Here is a 14,322-nt window from a genome sequence, read left to right as displayed (position 1 = left end):
ATCAGATAGGGAGGTGGGTTGAAGATGGTCGTCGCTGTTGGTTGTTGTCATCGCCGTCATTGGTAGCTGCTTCTACTTCTCGTTGCTGTCTCTACTTTTTGTCATCGTCGTTGCTATTCCTCGCCAACGTCTTCTTCAAATTTCAGATCTACAACAGAGCCATTGGAAAAATGTAGTAAGGAACAAATTTTCACTCCTCAACTCTATCGAGTTATTTGAAGTTCAATAAAAATTTTGGGAGAGAAAAGGTAGGTAGAAAGGCCCATTAGAGAAGATTTCTACAATTTTCTCCTCAAATTTTAATTTAGAGAGGATTTTTCCTCCGCGTTAGAGATAGCCTTATTGGACGAAAAAGTATGACACTCTGTACTATAAGAAAGATAGAATATATAAATTTAGAAAAAAATACAATAGATTATTCCTTTTCAAGAAATGTCACGACATTGTGTTTGAAGGGCTTTAAATATAGAGTTTGAAATAAGCATTAATTGGTCATAGATTGGACAGTCAAATGTATTAACTAGAATATGATGTGATAGGCATGAGTCCTTAATAACTCTTCATGTAAATGACCTGTCATTACTACTGAATGCCAATTGAAATTATGCCCCGCGCTGCGCATTCAAGAATTTAGAACATAGAGACTAAAACTTAGAAATTTAGCGACGGTGTCTCCGAACGTAAAGGATAAAAGAAAGAATGAAAAAGATTTGATGGGTTGTAAAATAGGGAGATGGATTGAAGATAGTCGTCGTTATTGGTTGCTGTCATCGTTGGTAGCTATTGCTGCTTCTCGCCGGCGACGTCTACTTCAAATTTCAGATCGACAATAGAGCCGTTGGAAAATGCAGTAGGGAATAAATTTTCACTCCTCAACTCTAACGAGTCATTTGAAGTTCAATAAAAATTTGAGGAAAGAGAAGGTAGATAGAAAGGCTCATTAGAGATGATTTCTACAATTTTCTCTTCTCAAATTTTAACTTAGCGAGAATTTTCCCTCTGCTTTAGAGATGGTCTTATTGGACAAAAAAAGTATGACACTCTATACTATAAGAAAGATATAATACATAAATTTAGAAAAAAATACAATAAATTACTCCTTTTCGAGAAATGTCACGACATTGTGTTTGAAGGGCTTTAAATGTAGAGTTTGAAATAAGCATTAATTGGTCATAGATTGGACAGTCAAAAGTATTAACTAGAATATGATGTGATAGGCATGAGTCATTAGTAACTCTTCATGTAAATGACCTATCATTACTACTGAATACCATTTGAAATTATGCCCCGCTGTGCGCATTGAAGAATTTAGAATTTAGAGACTAAAAATTAGAAATTTAGGAACGGTCTCTGTGGACGTAAAGGATGAGACAGAGAATGAGAATGAGAAAGATTTGATGGGTTTGAGAGAGAGAATGAGAAAGATTTGTCGGGTTGTAGGTGTATTATTTGAACAAAGGAAAATTCTATGATGGCAACAATGAGGTTTAGGTCCCAGTCAAGTGTGTGAACACATCCCAGCAATCAACAAGGCCGCTATAAGATTTTCAGCCTTGCAGATTCATATAATTCATTCCACATTGAAGCTTCCATGCAATGCAACCTCACTGGAATGTTGACCAATCTCTCTCTCTCTCTCCTCCCACGTACTTTGGCCTTTCATGTTGTGTGTGTGTGCGCGTGTGTATATATATATATATATATATATATGAAGCCAAAACCCATGTGAAATCTGGCACAAAACCTTTAAGTAGCCCAAGAAATATAGGAGTTGATTTCGAGAGAGAGAGAGAGAGAGAGGTGGCATTCATGGATAATTGGCTGGGGCTGGCACCAGGGTTCAGATTCTACCCAACTGAAGAGGAGTTGCTTCTATTCTATCTGCCGAAGAAGATAGAAGGAAAGAGACGGGACCTGGAACTGGTTATTCCGGTTCTTTACATCTATCAGTTCAACCCTTGGGATCTCCCACGTCTGTTCTTCCCTTTCCTTAATTGATTTTTTCCTTAATTTCTCTAATCACTAATTTATATATATATATATATATATACATATCTTCCAAATGGGTTGAATTTGTAATATTATATATTCTTCAATCTGTTCTTCCATTTTTATTAATATATATATATAGTTGGTGCTACGTAGGATGAAACTATTTATGTATTATTATGTATCAGGATATAGAAGGACATGCATCGTCCCTTTTATTTGTTAACTTCTTCAACTCTTATCCTCTTGTATCTATTAGAAATGACAAAAAGATAAAGGAAATGACAAAAAATGAAGGAAATACCAGAAAAGACAAAGATCAATCATTATCACTATAACTTTACTCCAATATTGATTGAAAAGGGAAAGTAAGAGATCTCGAGGTCTAATTAGTTTTCTTTCTCTTCTTCATAATCATCTCTGCTCATCTAAATCAACGAGAAGGCTAAATCATCAATCAATCAAGTTAGTTTTCAGTTTTGTGTCGCGGCTTTGATGATCGCTTGGTTGTGTGGCAGCAGAACATGCAGGAGATCTTTGTGGCAAAGACACGGAGCCGTGGTTTTTCTTCATCCCTGGGCAGGATCATCATCAGCATCGTCAGGATCACCACGATCATGATCATGCAGAGAGGGAATCGGGTCGAGCCCCTGGAAGGCAAAACAGGCTGACAGCTTCAGGGTACTGGAAGGCAACGGGGAATGTTGGGTATGTGTATTCTTCGTCGTCGTCCTCTTCGTCAATAATGTCAAACGTCGTCCGAATCATCGGAGAGAAGAGAACCATGGTGTTCTACATGGGGAGAGCTCCTTGCGGGATCAAAACTAAATGGAAGATGAATGAATATAGAGCCATTGATCAACAAGCCTCAACTACCACCGGTAGTACTGCAACTCCTAAGGTATGCACACAAGTACACACACACACACACATATAACTCAAATTTGAGTCAATTCCTAACCATAATCCCCCTCGTTGTTATATTTATAAAGTCATTTGCAATCTAAAAACCCTAATAGCAAAATATGTGTAATACTTTAGGGTTCTAATTAATTAATTTGGGTTTGATTTTGGTAGAGTTTGATTTGGGGGTTTTTATTAATTAAATATAAATATCATTAATTAGATGACATTTAAATAACCTCTATTATAAGAGTTGGTAATACCTCAAGTGTGAAGATAACTCATTTACTCTTTTAAAAACTAAAAGAGCCAATTTAAGGCTCATTCCAAAATACATTAAGTAATTTGGCACCTCACCTAACATTGTATTGTCATGTTCTGTTTATAACCTTTGGACAAAGTAGAGTAAAAAATCATACCCAAAACTAAGAAACTAAATTTAAATAAAAAACAAAATGAACTTAGGATGAAACCAAATCAGAAAAAGTCAAACTAAATTGATAATAGATTCAATTTTATTGGTTTCGATTTGATTACCAAGTCTACTTGAACCATGGAAACACTTAATATATACCATATATATAGCTAGTACTTAATTTCTTCCACTGTTAGATCAATGGTACTATATATATAGAGAGAGAGAGAGATTCTTATGAAAAATAAATTAATTAAAATTATGCTTAGATAGAGAGACTTCTAAGAGCATCTCCAACGAATGCGCCAATTGCAGCGCCAATTGCAATTTGGCACAAAAATCTCACCAACAAATACAACAAAATAGTGTTGGGCATAATTTTCAATCACCAAATTTGGTGTTGAGTGAATAGTGTAACACCAAATTTGGTGTTATACTATTCATCAACACCAAATTTTATTTTTCATTTTATTTTCAATTTTACCTCTTTTTGTATAACTTTAAAACAACTTATTCCCTTAATATCCTTTATCATTTTTATTATATTTGTATATTTTGATTAATAATTAGAAATATAAATTAAATTATTATAAAAAATATATAGCAATGGAAATATTTTATTAAGATCTATGAATTGAGTATAATATTGAATATATTTTAAAATATTTAATATATTTTATAAATACCATGTTAATATAAAATGAACTATTCTTATTTATGTATATGAATTTTTTATTTTAATAATTACTTAATAGAAAAATAAAGTAATTAATATTTATTAAATATTTATTTATAAAATATTCTCTAAAGATTCTCTTTTACACCAATTTGATGTTAGACATTGGAGACAACACTAATTTGGTATTAAAAAATTTGGTGTAAATCGCTATTGAACATATCAAATTGGTGCTGAATTTGGTGTCCAACATTAAAACTGCTCTAATACTGTAATTTGAAATACTTGTAACTGAAGTGCTTTTTCATCTTCTTCCAATTTTTTGTCCAAATAATCCACCTGATATATCTAAACACTTCTAACTAATAATTCTTTAACAAAATAATAAATGATAAATAACACAAAAGAGCTAATTCAAACACAACCCATGCACGTACGTGGAGTGATTTCAAGAATATGACCACAAGAATTTATTAATTATTAATTTGTTTCATGCATGGGGTCTAAATCATATATAGAACATTATTTTGTCTTGGTCTTGATCTGTGGACACATCTGCAGTTATGATGAGAAGATATTTCTCTTTGCAACAAGTATTTATCAATCTGTTTCATGATATACATGTGGTTTAAATCATAGTACATTAGTCTATCTTGGTCTTCTATATACACATCTGCATTATTAATTAATGAGAGTAGACCATTCTCTATATATCATTGAATTTTTTCTTCAAGCCTCTATATAATGATCTGTTAATTTATGTTTTTGTGTATAAAAATTTGTTTTATACAGTAGTAACCCACTAAATTTTAAATTTTATACAATTTTATCATAATTTAAATTGAAATTCAAAGCAATCTCAACATGGTATATACTGTGATCAATATATATTTTCAACTTGTGGTTTGCAGTTAAGAAGAGAGTTCAGCCTCTGCAGACTGTACACAAAATCAAAAAGCTCCCACGCGTATGAGAGGCGGCCGCCAGGGGCGGCGGCAACCCCAAAAGTGGTGCCCCGCCAACTACCTTATGGGGCAACAACATCTCATCATGATCACCAGAACGTCTCAGAGATGGATCAGAGAACAGCCTTACTGCAAGAGAGAGAGAATAATTATAGCGAAATTAATCACTACTGTTTAACTACTACTGCAGCAGGATTAGTACTTAGTGATCATCATCATCATGGTCACTGGAATATGGCTTCTGATAACATTGATGCTATGGGGGATCTCAAACATCTGGATTGGCTTTTAGGAGAAGATCAAGAGTTAAAAAATAATAGTTGGTTGTACTAGTTATGACTTTGGTGGTCTTTAGGTTTGTTGCTTTGTCCTTTCGAGGTAGACTTGTTATAATTTTGGCAAATGTCTTTACTTTCTACCTTAATTTAGTCAATATTACTTGGATTTTGATTTCGTTTGTGGGTTGGACTAAGGAATCAAGTTGGTCTTTTATCTGTGGTCTCTTCTGGAGTTTTTCTTGGTGCAATTTTCCTCTGATTTTAATTGATAGTCAAGTATGGTGGTTTTTTCGTTAGACTTATACTCTCATTATAATAAAAAACTAGTGCATCACCCGTGCGATGCACGGATATCGCAAGAAAGAAAATAATCATTAAAACGAAAGTTACATAATTTAATAATTATAACAAATTAACATCATAATAAATAAGTAGAAAATAAACAAAATAATCATATTGCAACCATGAGAAATGAACAAACATACAACAAAATTAGTTATTCAATTATTTCGGAATATGTATATGTGTTTTTAATAAAAGATTGTATTCAACGTCTATAGTATTCGTGACTTGTTAGAGTGAGGTTAACGTCTACCATTTCTAACACACTATTTTCACTTTGATGCACGAAATACTAAAAATGTGGCATGTCTTATTCTGAACTCTCAGTAGCATGGTAGTTGATTACTCAGTATAAATGATGATTTCTTGATTCATTTTATTAATTATTTGATTGGAAATATTTCTCGTTCATTATGATTTCAATATCGTATATGTTATTAAACTATAGCTTAATTATGATAAATTCTTGTGCTGAAAAAAATAATTTGTGCAGTGAAAAAAAAAAGAATGCAGGTAAGAATGTAGGAACGTTAAACACCCACTATAAATTAGTAGATTAAAAAAAATATACAAATAAATAGAAGTGAAAAAATATAAAAAAATGAGCAAATACATTAGTATGAATCAGTTAAAAAAAAAAACTAAATAATAAAAGAAAACAAAAAACATGTAGATCAAACAAATTGCCTAAATATAAATCCAGCAACAACCAAAATATTTAGAAATAAAAAATTAGCAAACCAAGTTTACCTTGCATAAGAAATTATAACAAAAGTCAACAAATAAAATTTAGTAGCAATTAACAAAACAACCTCAAAAGTTTTATAGGAATAGGTCATAACAAAAAAAAAAAAAACATTGTAATCTGAAACTAATCAGATAAACTTTTTTCAGTTATCCTTCTTCTTAATCATCGATTGAATCTTCTTAGTTGCATTAGTTAACAAATCGCCAAGGAGAGCCCTTTTGGCAAAACACCTTTCATAGTTTTCCAATGTATGTATAACTCACAACTCAACTTCAACAACGTAGTAACTTTATCATTAGATGAAGAAATCTAGAATATAATGTCATTAATTAGTACTTACGTCATACATATTAGGAACCCAAACTTATTTTACAAATATATATAGATATTAAATTCTGAAAAATGATGAAACACATTTTCCTCTTCAATTTCGATTTTTTCAATCTTTCAATGAAGATCAGACTCTTGCTATTGAGAAAGGTAGGCATAACACGTTATAACGTGTTTTAGCACATAGTCATTCTTAACACATTGCAAACCTTAAAACCTTAAACACTATACTAACTTGACTTGCTTCTAGCATACATGTGCACTTAGAGATCAAATTAAGGTTAATTACCAACTTAATCACACTAAAAACTTCACTACGTTTGCAAATAAAGTTAAAAAATAAAATTATAACATTTAAAATTTAAAAAAATTAATTAATTAAGTTATATATAAAATAAAGATAATTTAAATAATCAATTAATTATATAAATGATAATAATCAAAATTTCAAAGTTGATTATCCATATTAATTATATGACTTCACATATTATTCCTTTCAATCAATCATTATATTCAAGACATGTCAAATTTTTAAGAAAGCAACAAAAAAAAAGTTAAAAAATAAAATTATAATATTTAAGCTATATATAAAATTATAACATTTAAAATTATAAAAAAATAAATTAATTAAACTATATATATAAAAATAAAAATAATTTAAATAATCAATTAATTATATAAATGATAATAATCAAAATTTTAAAATTAATTATTCATATATGACTTCACATATTTCTCCTGCTAATAATAAAAATATAAAATATAATAAATTTTTTAAAATAAATATGACAACATATGATAAATATAAATAGCCTATACAAAATATTTTTATTTAAAATTATAAAAAAATAAAGTTAAATTAATTAAACTATATATAAAAAAATAAAGATAATTTAAATAATCAATTAATTATATAAATGATAATAATTAAATTTTTAAAATTAATTATCCATATATGACTTCACATATTTTTTCTGACGGTAATAAAAATATAAAACATAATAATTTTTCAAAAGAAATATGAGAACATATAATAAATATAAGTAGCCTATACAAAATATTAATTTTGTTAAAATAACTTAAACGAATTATTTAAAAATTAAATTTAAATTAATTAAATGATATATATAAAATAAAGATAATTTAAATAATTAATTAATTATATAAATTATAATAATCAAAATTTTAAAATTGATTATCTATACATGATTTCACATCTTGACAATTAATTACCACATTTAAGATAGGTCAAAATTTTTCGAAAGAATAAAAATAATAAAATGAAAAATAACTATTAACTGGAAAACTTAATGGTAGGACGACTTCCAAAAAATTAAATTGTTACACAAAATCTGTTTACATTGACAAACTGAAAACACGATTAAAATTAATTGCTTGAAAACCAAAAACCCGGCTAAACTAATTAAATAAATGATAATAATCAATTGAGTTATATATAAAATTATAGCATTTAAAATTAAAAAAATTAAATTAATTAAACTATAAAATTATAAAAAACTATAACATTTAAAATTATAAAAAAATAAATTAATTAAACTATATATAAAATAAAGATAATTTAAATAATCAATTAATTATATAAATAATAATAATCAAATTTTCAAAATTGATTATCCATACATGATTTTACATATTCCTCTTAGAAAACTTTAAGTTAAAAAATAACTATTAGTTGAAAATTTTAACGCTAGGACGACTTCCAAAGAATTAAACTGTTACACAAAATTCATTTACATTGACAAACCAGAAACACAGTTAAAACTAATTAGTTGAAAATAAGAAAATACGGTTAAACTAATTAAATAAAAGATAATAATTAATTAAGTTATATATAAAATTATAATATTTAAAATTATAATAAAATAAAATTAAATATTTATAAGATAAAGATAATTTAAATAATTAATTAATTATATAAATGATAATAATCAAATTTTTGAAATTGATTATCCATACATGACTTCACATATTTCTCGTGACAATCAATCACCACATTCAAAACAGGTCAAATTTTTAAGAAAGTAACAAAAAAAGATATTAAAAAATAAAATTATAACATTTAAAATTATAAAAAATAAATTTAAATTAATTAAACTATATATAAAAAATAAAGATAATTTAAATAATCAATTAATTATATAAATGATAATAATCATATTTTCAAAATTAATTATCCATATATGACTTCACATATTTCTACTGTCAATAATAAAAATATAAAACATAATAAATTTTTCAAAAGAAATATGACAACATATAATAAATATAAATAGTCTATACAAAATATTAATTTTGTCAAAATAACTTAAACGACTTATTTAAAATAATCCAATTTTGCCTAAATAACTAATTTAACATGACCTACCAAATAATTATTTTTCAAAATTAAGTAATAACATAAACATATATAAAATTTGTATGTTTTTTGCATGGTTTTGAAACTAATTAAGGGTTTTAGAGTTTTGAGTGATGGTTTTATTGAAAAAGAATAAGAGATAAATTGCGTTAAATAAAATAAAAAATTAAATTTATTTTTTAAAAAAATTTACTTGACAGCCGGTATCCGATGGTCTTATCTGATATCTCAAGATTTCTCCAGATTTAAAATTTTTTTATTTTTCTGTAATTTATTTCAATTAAAATTTTATATTAATATTTAAGAATTAATAATATGAATTAAATCTTGTCTCTTCATATACCATGCTTACATATTCTCTAAGCATTTTTCTACTAAAAAAAATTATCTACAAGTTCCATGAATTACACGTTTTTTCACAAATCTAGGCTTAATTAATGATCTACAAAAATTCTATTTTGAGTAAGAAAAAAATAAACAAAATATAATAAAATATCAAAATAGAAACTGAAAATGGGCGGGAAATGGATTTGGCGACTATTTTGTTATAATATATATATAGATGAAAAAAAAATTATTTTACTATTTAAATTTAATAAAAACTCATTAGAAAACTAACTTAGTGTCACATTCTCGTGATATTATTTTACTGTTTAAATTTAATAAAAACTCATTAAAAAACTAACTTAGTGTCACATTCTCGTGATGTAAAAATTAATATTAATTGAGTATTTTAGTGGATGAATATGCATTGATGGGCTTTTTTTTTAAAATATATAATTGCAACTTAACCAACAACATTACATACAAGGGATCCTTTAGGAAAGATCATATTAAGCTTATATAAAAAAATAGTTTAATTTTCTACTTCTTTTTTCCTCACATTTCAATGAGGGTTGATGGTCCTTCTTCCTTGACTTTCTTTTCGATACTGGTTCCCCATCTCCATGGAACAACAAAAGTATGCTCTACCTTTAGGTGTATATATATAGGGGTTGATAACACACACTAATTAAGGCCTAAACTCATTCTCCTATAAGATTTGAAAATTATATTTATATATGTGTGTTGTGTGTATATAAAAAAAATACTTGTTATATATTTATATATTTTTTATGTTTAATGAAATAGATAATATATTTATATATAAATAATATATATATGGAGAGAGAGAGAGAGAGAGAGAAAAAGATTAAGGGAATTAAAGATGTAATATAAATAACATCTCTCGTCCAACCTTATTTATAACTTATTAGGGATATCATTATTGATCTGATCCGATTAAAGAATTTTTGACCTCATTCCAATTAAATAACAAGAGTGAGTTAAGTTCTCATTAGATTCTCTTGATCAGTCCCACATATTTTGCCAAAACTACCTTAAGAAAAAGTGGCCATTGAAAAATAACCTTGAAATGAACAAATTTGCCACCATGTGATGAAAGCTATATCTACAAAGGTTTTTTTTTTTCTATCTTTCTTTAAAAAAAGTGTTGCAAATACTAAATCAATGTTCTCCATATTGATTCTTCATTTGTTTCTTTTCAATTGTATTTAATAGTTCATTTCATTAAGTTATTGTTACATATTAATTAAAAATATCTAAATTTGAGTCTAAATTCATAAAAAATAATAATAATAATTTAGTTGGATACATTACTTTGCTAGTTTCTTTTGCCATATCTCAGTGCACTTTCCCATATGGTGCTGGTCTTTGGCTCTTGGTCGCGTATAGTTCTTAAAGTAAAAAATAATAATTGCACTTCTAGTGACGAAAGCATCTCTATTTGTCGGCAAAAAGCACTACATTTAGCGACAATTATTGGTCGCTAAAGCTCGTCACTTGAATATTCCTGCAATTTCCACGAAAAAGAATGTCTTGTGAAGCAGGAAAGTGAAGGGAAGGTGTCCTCAGAAGAAGATCCAATAAAAGATTGCTTCCTTTTTTATTTTTATTTTCTATAAATTGTTCCAAAAGTCTTTTCCTCGGTATATTATTATGTTTAAATTCTCTTACTACTTTCCAAATCAATCTCATGTTGTTATGAATTAGTTATAAGAATATAATATATTTATAAGCATATAGTATATATGTGACTAGAGAGAATATTTAGTCGGTTCGGTTGTTGAATTATTTAAAATATTAAAATTGAACAAACTAAATTTGTGTAAAAAATTCAAATCGAATCAAATAGACTGAAAATTGAAAAAAATTAAATAAATACATCAAAAAAAATTTGAAAAAGGGAAAAAAAACTGAATTGAACAAATCGGAAAAACCCAAAAAAACTGAAAAAAAATCTAAAAAACTAAAAAAAACTGAAAAAATATTTTTTTGGGGTTTGTTTGGTTATTTTGATTATTCAATATAAAAATTGAACCAAATTGAAATAATTAAAATGATCAAATATGATAATTGAACCGATCCAACTCTTAATTGAAATTGAATCGAACCGACAATTTCAATCAGTTCCATTTGGTTATTTCGATTAAACCAAACTTTTGCATACCCTTATGTATGTGATTGATTTAAACATAATAATATAATTGTTTCAAAGTATAAAATATTTTTCACCTCTTAATATATATATATATATATATATATCACTTCTTCATCAATAGACTAATTGACTAAATAATGAAATGATAGTTATTTTTTGTTATCTTTAGTAAATGGAATAGTGTGGTTGGACCACATAAAAATGTTCAACTTATCATTATTTTTATTTTAATTAATTATTATGATTGCTAAAATTAAACAATGCTATATTAGACATTTTGCCTGATAGAATTATTAAAGAAGACTGTCAAAGAGAACCAAATATCATTATTTCATAAATGCATTCTTATAAATATCATTATTACATATTATAAATGCATTCACAATCTTTGCCTAATTAAAAATAAATATATCTTATCTAAATATATATTTATTATTATATCTTATATAATAATAAAATATCCTTTTTATCTTATTGACTTAAGAACACATAAATGATTTAGATATTTAATTCAAGATTACAGTTGAACTTAAATTATGATTTGGGAATGGTTAGAAGATTTAAATTATTAAATCAACTTTGAAACTAATAAATCTTATGTTGTCACGTATCCATATCAATAAATAAAAAGGAGATAACACGTGACTTTTTCTTTAACTCAATTTAAAGTTACTAGCAGATAATTCTCGATCATCATATCTCTAAATAATACGACGATTATATTTTTATTTGACCCATCTCTTTTCCAAACAATTAGGAATAAATAGTATTTTTACTTAACTCATCTCGTCTCCATCTCTATATGGTACGAGAAAGTTTCTCATATAGTTCAAAATCATCAAATTTTAGAATTTTATATTTAATAAAAGTATCTTGATGTTGAACCTCCCTAGGTAAACTAAGTAATTCTAAGCATTTAATATTTTTTAATACTCATTTAGCATGCTGACTTAAGGTTAGAGACTATATTGGGAGAACCAATTTTGTCCATTTTTTAAAGTACTTACATCCAGATAAAATTATTATACTAATTAATCCCTTATCCCATTGTCAAATCACCTGTTAGAAGAGACCAAAGGTCCAAGGTGAGCTTGCTAATGTTTGATTTTTGAACATTTGAATTAATTAATTAGAGAATGAGAGGCCAATTAAAAGGTAAACAAAAAATTGAGGACTTCCAAAGAATTAGTTGAGAGAAAGAAGAAACATAGGGTAGACTCTTGACTACAACTACATGATGGGTGATGAGTTTGTACCAAACACATGAGCTTGTGACTAAGTGTAACATCCTTGTATTTTAAAAAATAAAAATAATTAATTTTTATATTTAAGAAAATAGATTGAAAATTTGTGGTTTTGTGAAATTTTATGGAGGATGTTAAATTTATTATCTTTTTTTAATAGGAAAAAGTGATTGGAAGATTTTGAAATTTTTTCGAGAATCCAAGTATAAGTTTGGAATTTTGAGAGTTATTGTAATTTTTAATTTCTTTTTAAAGCAATCTTAATAAAAGAGAAGTTTTCGGGATTGAGAAAATGTGTTATGCGGAAAAACTACATCAATTGCTTTTATATATATTATATTCATATAAGTTTTTCAATTTTAATCTCCATCCTTGGTTTTCCTCCAATTGTAATTGGAGGGACCTACCACGTTATACCCCTACCAACAAGCCATACTTTATTTATTTATTAATATATTAGGTACAGATGGGTTGAATTCCTTGAATTAAGGGAATAGGCTCAAACTAGGATTTCCGTAAATTGAGAAATAGGTTGTAGTTAAGGGTTTTGAAAATTTATTTGTATAAGTAGGAAGAAAGTAACAAGAGATTGGAAAAAACTGTGTGAGTTCAATAAAAAATCGGAACCTTGAGATAAGAGCAAAATATTTGAAATTTGATGAATGTTGATTTTAATAATATTTTCTTCTGTTTAATTTTTGTTAGAAGAATCTTGAGGAATAATATCAGTGATTTTAACATTGTAAAGAAATCTTTCCCAATGGGGGCTATCTCAACATCAAACAACAAAATTTGTATAGGTTTAATATGTTTTCTGTACAAATTATTTTTGTCATGACTTGCATATGATAATAGGGGAGTGCCTAGGCATGAGGATATGAATTTTTATTTGGACAAGACACAGCTCGTGTTAGGGTCCATAGAAAATCATAAAAGGCCACTAAGAGTCCAAGAGAAATGAGGTAGACGAGCTTGCATGCACGATTCATTTCATATTTATCTATATTTATCATGATTTACAATTTATTATGTTTACATATTACTTTTATTAGCTCACTGAACTCACCCTTTATAAATAACCACAGATGATTCAGGCCCTAGTAGAGGGAAAGTAATGGTAGTGAATGATTCATCGATGAACGTGGTTGATTAGCCGTGACAAGGTCTTTTGTTATAAATCACCTCACTAATTGGATATTACCACTACTTTTGTCCTTCAACTTTATTATTGCTTTCTAATTAAATGCTGCATTTCATTAGATAGCCACAATAGTATACCTGTAGAGCACAAAGCACAGTTAAATTTGGTTACAGTGGAAAAGTTAATAATTGAGGTCAAATTCCATACTTTATTTCTTTATTAATATATTAGGTACAGATGGGTTGAATTCCTTGAATTAAGGGAATAGGCTCAAACTAAGATTTTCGTAAATTGAGAAATAGGTTGTAGTTAGGGGTTTTGAAAATTTATTTGTATAAGTAGGAAGAAGGTAATAAGAGATTGAAAAAAATTGTGTGAGTTCAATAAAAAATCGGAACCTTGAGATAAGAGCAA

At 27.3% G+C, this 14,322-nt stretch overlaps 1 protein-coding gene across 2 annotated transcripts; it reads left to right on the top strand.

Moving 5' to 3' along the window:
- Positions 1-1,713: 1,713 nt before the first annotated feature.
- Positions 1,714-5,401, top strand: LOC127788916 (NAC domain-containing protein 90-like). 2 transcript variants are annotated; one of them, XM_052317598.1, is made up of 3 exons: positions 1,714-1,972; positions 2,508-2,890; positions 4,895-5,401. In XM_052317598.1, exons 1-3 carry the CDS (start codon positions 1,810-1,812, stop codon positions 5,279-5,281), a joined length of 933 nt encoding a protein of 310 aa, XP_052173558.1. In that variant the 5' UTR covers positions 1,714-1,809; the 3' UTR covers positions 5,282-5,401. The 2 variants fall into 2 exon arrangements, with proteins under 2 accessions (XP_052173558.1, XP_052173560.1); XM_052317600.1 differs by having other exon boundaries at positions 1,715-1,972; positions 2,511-2,890.
- Positions 5,402-14,322: the final 8,921 nt, after the last annotated feature.

The sequence above is a fragment of the Diospyros lotus genome, chromosome 13 (assembly GCF_014633365.1).
Source record: "Diospyros lotus cultivar Yz01 chromosome 13, ASM1463336v1, whole genome shotgun sequence".
NCBI classification, from domain to species: Eukaryota; Viridiplantae; Streptophyta; class Magnoliopsida; order Ericales; family Ebenaceae; genus Diospyros; species Diospyros lotus.
This window is presented reverse-complemented; position numbering and strand designations above follow the sequence as displayed.